The 14,361-nt window shown below is 39.5% G+C and overlaps 1 protein-coding gene across 5 annotated transcripts in view; it reads left to right on the top strand.

Moving 5' to 3' along the window:
* Nucleotides 1-12,591, top strand: part of TMEM241 (transmembrane protein 241) — a 55,483-nt gene extending 42,892 nt beyond the window's left edge. For 2 of the 5 annotated variants that reach the window (XM_032701438.1, XM_032701429.1), the window contains exons 14-15: nt 4,477-4,565; nt 5,273-5,342. In XM_032701438.1, the coding sequence (XP_032557329.1) occupies nt 4,477-4,565; nt 5,273-5,327 (144 nt within the window). In that variant the 3' untranslated portion in view covers nt 5,328-5,342. Of the gene's footprint in view, nt 1-4,476; nt 4,566-5,272; nt 5,343-8,506; nt 8,572-9,524; nt 11,102-11,902 lie in introns of those variants that run through there. The other 3 variants (XR_004359520.1, XM_032701447.1, XM_032701456.1) reach the window with 3 other exon arrangements.
* The last annotated feature ends 1,770 nt before the right edge of the window (nt 12,592-14,361 follow it).

Below are 14,361 nucleotides of genomic sequence, written 5' to 3' on the forward strand. Positions count from 1 at the left end.
GATAGAAAGTAGAGGATGGATACAAAATTCTTTGGATACTGCATCTACATATGGGTATCTAGCCATAGAAATGCAGAGGATTATCTGCCCTCTAAATGCACACTAGGGATAATTAAGAAATCTACTTTTATTATAGCAGTTGAAAAGCTGATATATAGAAATACTCCTTTGCAATACAGAGATTATTGTTTTAGGTATTGCTAAAGTGAAAAAAAACCCCACTTTAAAATATGTAGGGGATTTTAAGCTTTGTCAGAAGTTAATTTTTATGAAAACCAGATAGATTCATTAAGTTTTGTCATTATCATTAGGCATTTGACTGCTAAGGCATGTTTAAACATTGGCTACTTTTGAGTCATAATACATGGAATTGATTGTGTTCTTAACCCCTGGAATTTACCATTATTGTTGTAATAATGCTCAAAAAAAAAAAAAAAAAGAAGAAGAAAATATCAGGAAAGGGCAGAAGAGAGTGACCAAAAACTCATTTGAGAAAAAAGAGACTTTGGGGAAGATGGAGATGAGTGCAGGCATTTAGACAAATAAGAAATAAAGGTTCTCAAAGAAATTTACAGCAGCTGGAAAAACTTCTGTGTGGCTGGATCAAAGCTCTGTGGATCATGAAGTTACTGAGTCTGTCACCGTTGTCATGGTGCCACTGTTGCCATGGTGCCAGCAGCACCAGATTATCCTTTAGGGAACAGCCCGTGTGTCAGAAGGGTTAAAGGGTTTTCTTCCTTCAGGAGAGCTGTGCAGAGTCCGCCTATGAGCACCTATGTGCAGCTAAGTGTGCTGTAATGCACAAACTCATTGCAGTGTCCCCTGATTTCATAGACTGACGGTCTCCAGTTAAGTCTGTCAGAGAATGAAAACCCTTAGGGCATGTCTGCACTTTGGTCAGGCTGTGAGGGTACGCAGCAGACATGCTCAAATTAGCTTTAAACTAATAGGGAGAATTGAGAAGGAAGCCTGGTTTGCTTTTCCCCCTCCTTCAATGTATTTTACTTTGGATTGTTTCTTTCCCTTGTTTGGGCTGCTCAGCTTTTCAGGTAGGATCATGGCATTGCTGTTTCCTTTGGGAAGAGCCATTATTTTGGTGGTTCAAGGCTAAAACTTCATTACCTTTCCTTGGAAAAAGACGTATATCTGCTTAAGATCCATCCTTGTCAGTGCATTAATTAGTAGTGCTCCTTCAGGGGCTGTGTTATCACCTGAGGCCTGTAGGTTAAGCAGAATATATTGTCTTGCTTTTCAACTGGTAACAGCAGACCCCAGAGCAAAGTTGAAAACTCTCAGTTTGTTTCATTGTATTGATTAATACAACTAAATCAATAGCTAGAGGGAGGAGGCTTTACAGGAGAGTTCGTCAGAGGAATTTTGCCTGCATTTGCTGTATCTCTTTTTTAACCAGATATTGGCCTTTGGCATTGTAAAAATTGTTTGCAAAAAGCCTTTGAGCTTCTAGAAATGATTGCACAGAAAGCCTTGTCATTGCAATAGGCAATATACTTGAAAGCTTCCAAGGAGGTTTTTATTTCTGGGTAGGTCATCCCCAAAGCTGACCTGAAATTGAACAGCTAATGCTACTTTGATTTCAGTCTGGTTCTGCATGCAGCATTCATTCAGATACTTAATTCTGCTCAGGATGGAGGAGATCTGTTCACAGCATCTGTAGCTGTTAATGGTGCTTTATTTTGATTGATGATCGTGGGGAAAAAATATTACTTTTTTTCTACACAGTTTGTTTGTATTTTTTCCCCCTGTGCTATTTACAAGCAATCCTGCTGTACTTGACATTAGTTCTAGTCCCATCCTGTCTTTCTTATGAGGGAGGATGTGTACCATGTCTGTCATCTTTAGGAGGGGTTTTTGCTGCCAACCTGATGGCAGGTTTCCAGTGATGGTACCAACCTTCCACAATCAGTGAGCTTACTGGTAGTCTTATTGGCACCTCTCCTTGTTCACTGCTGACCTTCTGCAGTTTGAAACCTCACAATCACCACCTGCTCTATGAAGATCTCCTCTCAAGTCTAGTTTATTTCAAAAAGATTTGTCAGTACGTGCTGGACCACTTCAGTCAGGGTTTGGACAAGGGAAATCTCGGTCCCTCAGTGTTTTTCCATGTATTTGGCTGTCCCAGTTCAATGCCTTCATCTGTTTCTGTAGCTACTGAATGTCTGTGAATGAAAGTATTCTTGCTAGGGTGCAGAGAATTTACCCATCTGGTGATGTTTGGTTGCCTTAAATTTGGATATAACAAAGCCAAGGATAGCTAGATAGAGATGGCTTGTAGACAAACTGAGATGAAAAATGTGTGCAAACAGAGGAATGGTATTAATAGCTTAGAAAATGCATGTGAATTAATGAATACGGAAGATGGCATTAAAATATTAGCTATTCCTTTTTTTTCTATTCTGAAGATTTTTGGTTTGTTTCTGCTATACTTCCGTATCTGACATAACATTTTGTGTGCACATATGTACATATGTTTACTCTGAAGTAAACATATGTACAAAAGAGATGTAACTCTGAAATCTGGGAAATTATTTCAGTGGCTCTCCTTCAAGAAACAAAAGATTACGTGTTTTTGCTGATGTTTACCTGCTGTAATTTGTACCTTTTTGGTAGTACTGGATTATCTTGGTGTAGCTGTTTGCAGTGTCACTAACAGTGATCCATTTCCCTGGTGATTTTTGATGATTATCTTAGCAGCTGGTTAAACCACGCAGAAGAGGGACAAAACGAATATTATGTCTATAAAAAGCTTGATATTGCTTTAATTCCAACAGTAAAATGAAAACAAAGGTTACGTACATCAGAAGCTTTTTCCTGATGTTTTGAGAAGACGATCTGATGGTAAATAGAATGATCTATTTTGAACAGTGAGTGAACTTGATGAGCTGTTTCAAAACACTGTCTGTGGAAAAAATACGCGTTTTTGTAAGGACAGAGGTTTTGGCAGTTCGGGGAAGTGAGGTTACAAGGATTGACTCTGTGTGCACAAATTAAGGAAAACTTTTGTAAAGTATTCTGTGTTCCCTTACAGTGAGAACTATGACATTTAACTTTTTAACAGTTTAAAAGTTTCAGAGGCAACATACTTTTTATGTGGTGTGTACAAGTATGGTTGTAATATTAACAAATCATGGTCATGTCAGGACTAAATCCCCTCCATATCTTTCTATTCCAGATAGGAAGATTAAATCAGAATCTAAAATTTGAAAATGTCCTCATCTGTGTTCTTGGCTGTATAAACAATATGTTCTTGAACAGCTCAGAAATGCTAGATATTCAGAAGCTACAACCAGCTTCTGCAGCTTGAAAATCTTTTTCTAAAGTAATTGTAAAATCAGGGATGAAAGGGATCAATGATAATTTTGTCAAGAATGACACATTCATCTAGCCCAGTGCTGGCTGGTTTTAACTGGTCAAGATTTGACACTCTAGTAGTACCTGTGATATAACCACAGCTGGTCAATGGGGAAGGCAAGGCAGAGAAGAATACAGAGTTCCACATTCCTGTATCTCCCTGGATGCAAGTTCCTGCTTTGCCAAGGACCAGGAACCCTTAGAATGCCATCAGACTTACCAGAGTTTTCTGATAGTTATGTGTTCAAGAAAAAGATCTAATAGGGAAGTTGGCTCAATAGTGATCTTGCCTTTTCTTAAGATCCTTCAGCAAGAAGTTTTCCGAACAGCCTGTATTTTTTTATTTTGTAATCTATAAAGCTAAATTAATTTCTAAATCTAACATAAGTTCCATTTTCCCCCAATTTTTTTAAACAACATTTATGAAACAAATGTTACTGTCACTTCTGAATCCTTTTTCTTGTCTGACCATGATGTGATTAGGAGAAAGGAGATAATTCATGCCATGAGTTGTGCAGGGGTCTGTCTATCCAAGTTTCTTGGGAACTCTTTAAAGATAGTAGTAATAGTGCATCCCTCCACTTGTGAGTCACTAAAGCAGATTTACAAAAACCAGATGCATTAGAGCATATTCTTTCCTATACCTACTTTTTTCCTGTGCAAAGGTGATTTTGAATGCTGGATTTGTCCCTACTCTACAACAAGTTCTTCCACACATTAGGATATTCATGCTTTATGGATCTGAGTCTGTTACCCAGATCTTCAATGATGCTGTTGTTTTTTCTAGTAGCCAGTAATTCAGCCTGATAAGTGGCAAACTCTGGAGCTCTGGAATTAACTCCCTTCTTCTCTCTGGATCCTGAAGTTGGGCACTGTGTTGTTCTTGAGAAGAGCTTGTTAAATGTAAATGACAATGTAAACAGTGTATGGGATGTTTTATGGCATCCAGGCCTGTCTTTGGTTCCCAGAATGATGTTGATCCCTGAAGTTTTCACCCTTTTCTGTGGGGATGGGGACCGGAATTTTGGAATGTCCTCCAATGAAGAAGTTTGATACCTTTTAACTGGCTGAGTCGCCCTCTGTTTTTTTCTCCTGGTTCTTGTTCAGTCCCTGTATTATTACCTGACTATTCAGGCCCAGTTTTTTGTGTGGAGGAGATCAGCCCACTCTCCTCTTATGCACAGACCTCTTCCTAGGTAAGTATCCATCATAAGGATATGCTGATGCACCGTGTAAAGAACTAGAACACAGTTTGAAATGCCAAGATTTTTGATAATTTTTAAAATTACTTGTAAATAACACAGTGATCGAAACTACAGAAATAGTTGAAATCAAGAAGAATAGGTGTTAATAAAGTGTTCCTTTAAATGGGTCTTGTTTCCAAAGTAAAATGGAATGACACACTAAACTTAGATTTATTTTAGGAAATAATATTTTAACCTTTTTAACTTTTTTTTTGGTGCAAGGAAGGATTTGAAATGATTTCTCAGGATAAAATTCAACTCACATGGAAATGTTTTGTTAAGTAATGCTCCACTTGGATTTTTTTCCTAATCGTGGAAAGCTGTGTCAGAATTTTGGGAGAAACTTTCAGGATATGGACGTTTTTAAAGTAGCTTTTGTAATACTGCCTGCTCACAGTTCCTTTAAGCAAATAAATAAACAGAGTCTATGGAGCTGCTCCTGTTTCTAAAATAGTCGGTGTTCAACCATCCAGTCTGTATAATTTGATAGAGTAGTGACTGTATGTCAAAATCTTCAGGACCTTTGTTCAAAATGGGTGTATTATAGCTGAGTAAAATTTTCCTTTCCACCTCTTAATTTTAAAGATTCAGCATCAAAATATATTTGGAAATCATTAACTTTAGTTTGCCCTTTAACTTGCTTTCTTTTGTCTTGCAAGCTCATTCCTTTTCCTAAGGCATCTAAATGCCTGGGAGGACAACTGTGACCTTTAAAGTGAAGAAAGAGAGATTACTGCACTTAGCTTGTTGTGATTTGGGTTTTTTTTTAAAGGCCATTCAGAACATCAATGTAGGTGGGTTTTTTTTCAAACTAAATGTGCACTTAAAACACTTCAGAAGATGCTGAAATGTACTTAAAAGAAAATTACCTTCTGTACTATGTCCCTAGATTTTAGATTTTTCTCCTGGAACAAATTATATAGTTAGCTTCTCTGAAGACTTGTTTTTCATTTTTAAATATATTCCTCTTTCAGGTAAACAATCAAAGGTGGACATTTTAGCAATGTGTTTTCCTTTTGGTTTGTTTTGTGGTTTGTTTTTTTTTTCCTTACACACGCTTACTTCCAACCCACATTTTGTCTGTCTTTGGCACTGAGACACTCTTACATAATTTTTAAAAAATACAGCAGTGTTCAGCTGTAATAGTCCAAGAGGCTACAGCCTCCATTTTTGCAGAGGTTTGGGATGATCGCAGTAGAATGGTGTATTGTTTCTGATAAGGCCTGTGTTGGGAGGGTTCTTAAATGCCTGTTTCTCTGCTGTTGGCCTCGATTCTCAAGTTTCTAATAAACAAGGCACTTACAAGGGAGTGGGTGACACAACTTTTAAGTTGTGCCACTTCTCAAGTACAGCTCTTCAGTTTCTTTTGGGAGAAGAGCTTAAAGAAAAGAATGCTCTGTAGATACCACAGCTGCCATACTTTGTTCATTTCTGTTTGCATGCTCGGTAATTAGTATTGTATATTTTTGTGTAATGAATTAGCGTTAACCTAAAATAAACTCGGTACAGTTAATTCTACAAGCATTCACACTCATGTAAATGAGAAATAGTTCCTTGTAGGTCAATGCATCTGCTGCAATGTGTGTAAGGAGAGAATCCAGCCTGCTATAACAAGATGTGAATGTATTTTAGAGCGCTGCATTTGAACTGATGGATATCTAGCCTCAGAGCTGTATTTAGGTAAAGTGCAGGAAAGATTTGGCTCTTGAATGGTTAAATTCCACTGTTTTGAGTAGGTGTCAGCTCTCTCTGGCTGCAAATGACTATGCATGTGCACAGTTGCAATTATGATCTGCTTGAATTTTGAAGAATAATTCTATGTTCATGACTTGTTCTTTGTCAGTCTCTTTTTGGTACATATATTTAGTTGTATGTTTGCTTGTATGTATACATAAAAGAGTGTAGGAGTAGAGCTGATACACATCTCTGATTTTCCCTTGGAATAGGGGCTCACTTTTTCTGTTAGCTTTAAGCTTTACATCATTGCCCGTGTTATACACTACTGCAGTTGGCAGTGTGAAAATACTTAAGTCAGATGAAATTAGTATCAGGAGGTATGTCTGTGATTGTATTGATACCAGCAATTTTGCATTTGTGCAGGAATGGAATGGGTCTGCAGTTTTGTGGTATCCTGCCTGGATCAAGTCCATCTCCTGCTTCGTTTCCTCTGTCAGGTGCCTGGTCTATAGGCAAATGGAGAACAATCAGGGTGTGATTTATGGTAATGTCTAGGAAGGAGAAAAGCCATCTGTATGCCTGACTCTTCCTAAAGTAGGAAACATCCCCAAATAGGCCAGAGGAGGTATTCACTGTGTAGTCCCCATTGGGCACCATCGCTCCTGAGTGGTGCATACTGCCATTGCATGGTCTTACTGCTAACTTTAGATTATTGTCCCCTCTCCAGCTAACTCTAGAGTGGGGCTGGAGAAGTGACATACAACCACCTCTTCTTCATCTGCCGCTGCTGCTTGTGATCCTGCACTGATTATATTCCAGGCAGATTCAGAACCCGACTTTTAAAATGTGGCTGTAACAAATGTAGTAGGTATTGACTGATATACTATTATTCCAAGCTCTGGTGCACAGAATCCACTATGAAATGGTATTTGCTTCCCTAATGCACACGTAGTAGTGTTTTAATAAGTAATAGATTATGGAATGAAGTTTCTGCTGTCTCCCCTGGGAGTCAACTAGGCAAACAACGATTAGGAAATCTTAGCTGATAATTGTTTAAATGTTTTGTTTCTTAATTTCATCTCTTTCCTTGGGCAATTTTGTATTATCCTAAATAGTTCCTTTCATTCCTCAGTACTTGTGTTTTCCAAGTATTTGTAAACCACTACCAAGTCTTCCTTTCCCACAGGCATTGCTTATCCTAACTGTTGACTGAAAATCAATCCCCCCATCTAATGACTCTGTCACTGTTCTTTGAACTCTTTCCATTTACATTATCCATCTGGCAACAAAATGTCCAAAACTGCACGCAGGCTGCAGATGTGGTAGCTCTATAGCTGCTGAGGCAGGGATCTGTATGTCAAGATCTAGCTGTTTCTGGGATCAGTACTAGGAAAGTATAAAATCATTTCTCTCCAGCTTCTCTACCCAGGACACCTTGTGGTAATGAGAGATTTGTGATATAAACCTACCGAAATTGTGGGTTTTTTCTTTGCCCTATACCCTGATAATTTATTTTTTTTTAATACATCCATAAACACATTTTAAGCTCTCATTCTCCTCAGAAATGCAAGGCTTTCCAAACATGGGATCTGACTGCTCTCCCCGGTCTGTTGTTGGCAAGTAAAAGCCAGCAAGCTTCTAGGCCAGGCCAGGTGGGATGGAACCCTGCTCTGGTTCCCTGCCCTCCCTGTGCTGTGTCCTAGGTTCTGCAAGGAGTCAGAATTGAACTGTGATGTGTGACTGTCATACTGTTTCTCCACTGGTTTCCCAGCCTGATGTTTTGCAGCACGTTTTCTCAGCAATACCCCACAATCAGGTTCCTGCCCTAAGCTAGCTGTGCAGCTCTTGTGTCCCTGTCTGCTGGGTCCTTTTCTGCTCTTTCTGACCTGCCTCCCACTGGCTGAGGGGGAAAGGAGGTGCCTGTATGTGGTCTCTCTACTTACATTGGGAAGAAGGTTGGGCAGGAGGGTAAACTCTGTCTTCAGGATGCCTCGCTGTTTATCATAGACCCATTTGGTTTCTCCTGTACATTGACTGTCTATTTTAGGTACTGCATCTACTGTTTAAGAAAACAAAAGAAAAAATAAAAGGAAAAAATATGACTGCATACTCAGAAATTAAATTTTAGCAAAAGTATTCCAGTTTTCATTTGTGATAGTACAAGTTCACAAAGTGGTTTTTTGTTTGTTTGTTTGTTTGTTTTTTCAATTTAACAGGTTATCACTGCTAGCTTATCACCATTCTTCTTTGCCATGACTGCCAATGTACTAACAATTTCTTGGTAAGTGCCTACACGAGCTTTTTTCTTAACAGTAAAAATGAATTTCCATACAGTGCTTTGTGTGGAAATACTTTTAAATGTCAAATTCTATTGCTGCCAGTATTATTTTGCATGTAAGGAGAACCAGGTGTGCAGTGATGGATGCAGTACAGTAATAGAAGAGTGTTTCTTCTGCCTCTGTGGGAGAACATGGACATTTTGGATGTTAAGCCTTGCCACAATTCACTCAGCATGTTTTACTGCTAGGCAAATAGATGCAATAGGCAAATAAATGACCCATCAAAGTCATGCTACAATTTAGTGGCAGAATTGGAAATAAAACACTGGAGCCGAGGTTTGCTGACATCGTTTTAACCAAAAGGGTGCATTCAAGTTTCCCTAACACACTGTGTACTGTGAATGCATAAAATGAAAACAGTAGAAAGTGATGATGATAAACTTTTTCCAAAGCTGTATCTGGATTTTGAAATGTGTGGCCACACATTATGAATCACCTAACCTGAATTTTTTTAGGTAGTAATATAAAGGATTGTGGTGCAAACTGCTTTGGTCAAAGGCAGTGTTTTTGATCTGTGTTTGTATAGCACCCAGTGAAAGGGAATCACAGACCATGGCTGATGCTCCTCAGTGCTTCTGCCGTGCAAATAACATCTCAATTTGGGATTAGGCATGTATCTCTGAGGATGGCTTTGTTAATGGAAATAAAAGTCTGCTTACTTTTGAAAAGCTTTAGTCTTTCTTTTTGTACCTTACAGTTTGATTGCCATCCTAAAGACTAAGCTCTACAGTGAGTGGAATTAGCATATTCTTTTTTCAAGTGTGATAAAATTGTTACAGAAAGAAGAATCTTGGTGCAAACCAGCCCCATTTACCTGTGTGTGAATATGCATTCCTATGTGTATTTTAGGCACATGTAATCTCGAGTGCTGAAATAAGTTGTGTATTTTTTTTAGAGCTAGGAATACACGTGATCTGTGTGTAAGAGACTAAACTGCTATCAATGCACCCACAACACTCCTAGTCTAGGCCATTAACTTGCTGCTCTTCACCGTGTTTTACATGTGTTTGTGCAGGTCTATCATGTGCGTGCTAGAGGTAGGCTTGGATTAAATATATGTATTCACTGACACGTATACTAAAAAAAAATGTGTACCTTTGTTAATGTGAGCATGTGGACCCATATAGTTGCACACATACCACATGCCCTGTATGTACTTCAAGTTATATAAATGATGGACACTTCTGTATGTTTAAGAGAAACTTTGCTTTAGCCCTTGGGCCACTGTTACACTTTGATTGTCATAATTCAAAAAGAAAACCATTTCTTTTATTTATTTTTTTAATTTGAATTCTCATATTGCTTGTGCATCGGCACTGTCTTGGCTTATCAGCAAAACTTTGGGAATAGTTTGTTAGATGATAGCAGCTGCAAAACACTCATGAGATCATTAATGACTGAGGATTTTAGTGTTGGTTCAGTGTTGTCATGGACAATATCATATGTTAATTTTTGAATGACAGGCAAATGCAGTTAGCTGTTACCCGACTATAAACAGAAGCTGAAGGATTTGCCAGATGGTAAATTGAAGGTAAATCAAGGGTTGGCATTTAGCTGTGGTTTTTGCTCTGCTTTATCTTGAAGATATAACAGTGGTTTCTAGTGGCCTAGTAATCTGGATTCTTCTTCTCTTATGTAGGATGTATGATATTAAATAACAGTTTAGATGCAGGCATCTTTTTACAGAATGGGGCTGTGCAGTTACTATCTTTTGTACAGAATTGCCAGTCTAATTTTTAGGATGGTATGTCAAAATTAGGTTTGTTTTTTAAAGTCTCTGTTAAAAATTTGGAAAACTACTCTGTAGAAATGGGGAAAAAAAAATTTCTAAGTCTCTGTTGATTTTAGGTCTTCTACAGGAAGTGTTTTGGTTTGGGTTTTTTTTTCTTCAGGATAAAGAATACATTATCCAACCTTAGTTTCCAAAGAAATTAATGCAGAGTGTATGTTTATAACTGGAGATGAAATCCAGGCAAGACAGTGGGGTTAACCCTCTCCAAAGAAAAGCACTCAGAGGTTGTTAGTGGTCGCAGGCAACCAGACTCAGGTGGTTTAGATCTTTTCTAATAGCTTGCAGCCCTCTCAGCCCTTTGCTCCTTGTTGGTGATTCCACACCAAAGGTAGCCTGTCTCCCCAGTGGACTGTCTACAGACTGTCTGTAGCACCTACTTTCCAGGGCTGTTTACTGTGTAATTGTAAGATACTGTGCTGTTGTTATACAATATTTTTTCCCTCTCAGGAACAAGGGCAATTATGTGGTTTTTAAAACAGCTCACTAAAGCTACGATTTAAGTGAATGTAATACTATTAGACCAAAGAGCCTTCAGCCTTACATGCCTTTTTTTTATCTTCCCAAGGAAAAAAAAAAGCCCTCTTACAAATGAACTTAACAGAAGTTTGTTTTGTTTATAAAGTTCATTAAGGAGCTTTTCTGTTTCATAAGCTAATTAAGCCATGAGGCCAAGATGAAAGGTCAGTACACTTAGCTTTGCACTGTTATAAAAGGGGAGAAGAGTCGGCATCCTACCATATTCTTGTCAGCTATGATAGATAGCAGAGAGAGGATATTTGGGGATTAACTATTGAATGGATTGAGTGGGTTGATAGCATATTTCAGTGAAGGTTTTTGTAAAACAATTCATCCTGCTTCTAGCCTGAGTTTTGGAGGGAGGTGTTATTGCCTCCACTATGCTGTGAGCAGCACAGGAAGCACTTGGGCATGTGTGCCATTTTGGATGGTGCAGGTTCTTTCACCGTGTTCTGCACAGAGAGAGGCAAACACGAGCATTTCTGCTGGCCTCACTGTGCCAATGGGATCACACCAGAGCAAAAGTATTTTTCCCAAATTTCCTTAGTCCCCAAAACCTAGGCTTTACATCTCCCCTGACATTATCAAGTGGCAAGTTTTCAGGACAGAACACAAACAGAAAGAGGGAATCATTAAGCTAATGAGGTTCAAACTCCCTTGCCTTCCTTTCCTATTCTTGCTAGTGTGGAGCTATTCTTGTAACTAGGGGCAACTTTCTCTATTTAGATTTCTGTCTATGCATTTTCACTGAATACCATCAGCACTAAAATATAGGAAAGGTTGTTTCTGATACGATCAGTTAAATAAGACATTTTGGGTTTCAGCATTCTCTTAGCAAGACAAGTGAAAAAAATCACCTGGGTTACTGTCTCTAGGTTGAAATGTGTTTAGGTAAAACAATACCTTTGTTGTATCAAGTAGAGGGACTTGCCTGATGCTAAATTTGTGGTGTACTTTGTTTACAGCCTTGTAATCAGTGGAGTTGGAGAAGCATTGCTTGTTTACACTGAAAGGACAGGCACATAAAGAGGAACCAGATTTCACCAGCTGGAAAAGAGCTGACTTGCAGCCTAGAGACACTATGATGAAAAAAATTGCGGCAGCGGGAATGAAGAAGTGCAACCAAACATGAGGAAAGAGATCTATTGTTTTTTCATTAAGAAAGAAAAGCTATGCTATTAATAGTGCTGGTAAGGAAGCTGCATAGTTGGCAAGATGATAAGGAGCCTTTGCCTCAAAGCACAAGACAAACTATATCAGATTGATGTGGTAAAGGAAAAAAATGCACTGTCTCATGCTGATGGCTCTGTGTGAGAACCTCTCAGTAGCAGCTTCTTGCACAGGGAACTAAACTCAGGAAAAGCAACATTCCACAGTGGATGCCCCCAGTTTTTTTTGTTGGAAGCTGACAGCAGGTCATACCAAGCAATGTCAGAGCCCAGATCCTGCCATAAATTCAGGATCCGGAAGGACGGATTTTGTCTCCAACTGTTCTGTAAGCAGCAAGCTGCCACACACAGGTCTCTGGTCACGTCGTCTGAACTGGCACAGGGACTGAGGCCAAGGGGCTTCTGGAGATAATCCCCTTCTGGAACTGCAGCAGTTTGACAGCTTTGCAGAAAGGGAAAATCAGCAATAAATCTCAATATCTGTAGTGATTGCTCTTTGTGAGTTTTTTTTCCTCTTCCATTCTCTGAGATTTCTCTTGAACTCTGCAAATTTTTGTTGGCTGGTGGGGTTGGAGGGACACATACTGTTCCCAGCAGTGGTTTGTCTCTTAAATTATTGCAAGAGGCAACAAAGATTATGAACCTTGAATGAATGTCATAAAGACTGTAAAGCAATTCATCTCAAGAGTTCTTAAAATAATTTCGTTTCAGGTTGCTAAATGGCTGTTAGAAACTAGTCTTGATATATTAGAGCCTACAAAAGCAATCTGTATGAAAGTAATATTAAATGACAAGGTGATAAGATTGAGGAAAGGTCTACATGGTAAAAGGAACTCGATAACAAATCTTCAATGAGGAGAGGGACTTGTCTCACATGACATTAGGTATGAAAAGTGTAGTCCCTTAATCTAAGTTGACAAACTCAATGGAAAGAGAGGGGTGCCCTAAGAGAGATAATTCTTCTGGAATAGATTGCTGTGTTAATATGACTGAAAGATCCTCTGAAAGTGTTTATCTCTCTGTAGATAGAAACAAGGTGACTAGTCTAGATAAGACACATGGCCTGTACAAGGCTACAGTTACCAGAGGATATCTTCTTCAATCTAACAAAATGGATCCTAATGGCTTACCAGTCTGTAAATTCAGACAGTTCTGGGAGTGATGGCTGCAACATTCTGGCTTTCCCCAGACAATTCTGCCAACCAGTTGTAGCAATACAGTAGAATCCTTGCTGTGCCACCTTTCTGCTGATTTTTGAAGTGAATAGTGACCCTAGGAGACCTCATGAAAGAGTCTCTGAGTGATTGCTGAGGTTTTGCAATAGTAGCTGGAAACTTTGCTGTGGGAAAAGCTCATCATGTACCTCTCTTCTTGCATAACTTTCAAGGATAGGCTGCAGTCTGGGTTTTTTTTCTTCCTCTATTTTGCCTGTGCTGTTCATAGCAATGTACCAAAACCCATTTGCTTTCTTGCTGGTGGTCTCAGCGGAAAGGCAGTGGTCAAACCAACAACCAGGCTTGTTGTAGCATTTTAATCACAGAGAGCATACTTGGGGTGGCTGTGGGAAGCTTGTTTGGCTGCAACAGGCATTACATTGTAAAGGCTTTGGGGGAATTCAGTCTCCGCAGCTACTGCATTAGTATCCCCCTGCATAGTAAGTCCACTGCCTTTTTATTTAACTTCATGAATGTTAAACAACACTGAGCTGTTTACTTCTGCTTGCCTTTTTGTGCCTTAGTGCAATGAGACTCTGCTTGAGGTCAGTAAAATAGTGCAGGTTTAAATTCATTGCTGTGTAAGCAAATCAAAGAACCAGAGTTAACAGTGAAGTTGGGCTCCTTTCTCAAACATGACTGGGAAGAAGAAGTACCCTCTGAACCCTCTGAACCGACCTGGCCTGCTTCAGGTGAAGGTGACTCCTGCGGACCAGCATGAGGCTCATCAGTCTTGCTGAAGACTCAAGAGTAGGGTGGAAATAGAGCTCGATGGCCTTGCAAATCCATCTTTGCATATTTGGAGTTGTCTCAAGGTGCTAAAGGCATGGGTTGCTGTCCTTGCTCAGAATGTGGCAGAGGGGGCCGCAGGGCTGGGGTCCAGTGGGGCATCTGCCTCTGAGGGAGGGCCTGTGAGCCAAGGGCTGGTTCAGCATTGACTGTTGGGGTCAGCCTGTTGTAGGGGAAAAGGTGGTGGGGACAGAGCCCTAAGGGGGTCTTCTGGCTGCTGGAACAAGTGGTGCCTTTGTCAACGCATGTGTG

The sequence above is a fragment of the Chiroxiphia lanceolata genome, chromosome 1 (genome assembly GCF_009829145.1).
Source record: "Chiroxiphia lanceolata isolate bChiLan1 chromosome 1, bChiLan1.pri, whole genome shotgun sequence".
Lineage (NCBI taxonomy): Eukaryota > Metazoa > Chordata > Aves > Passeriformes > Pipridae > Chiroxiphia > Chiroxiphia lanceolata.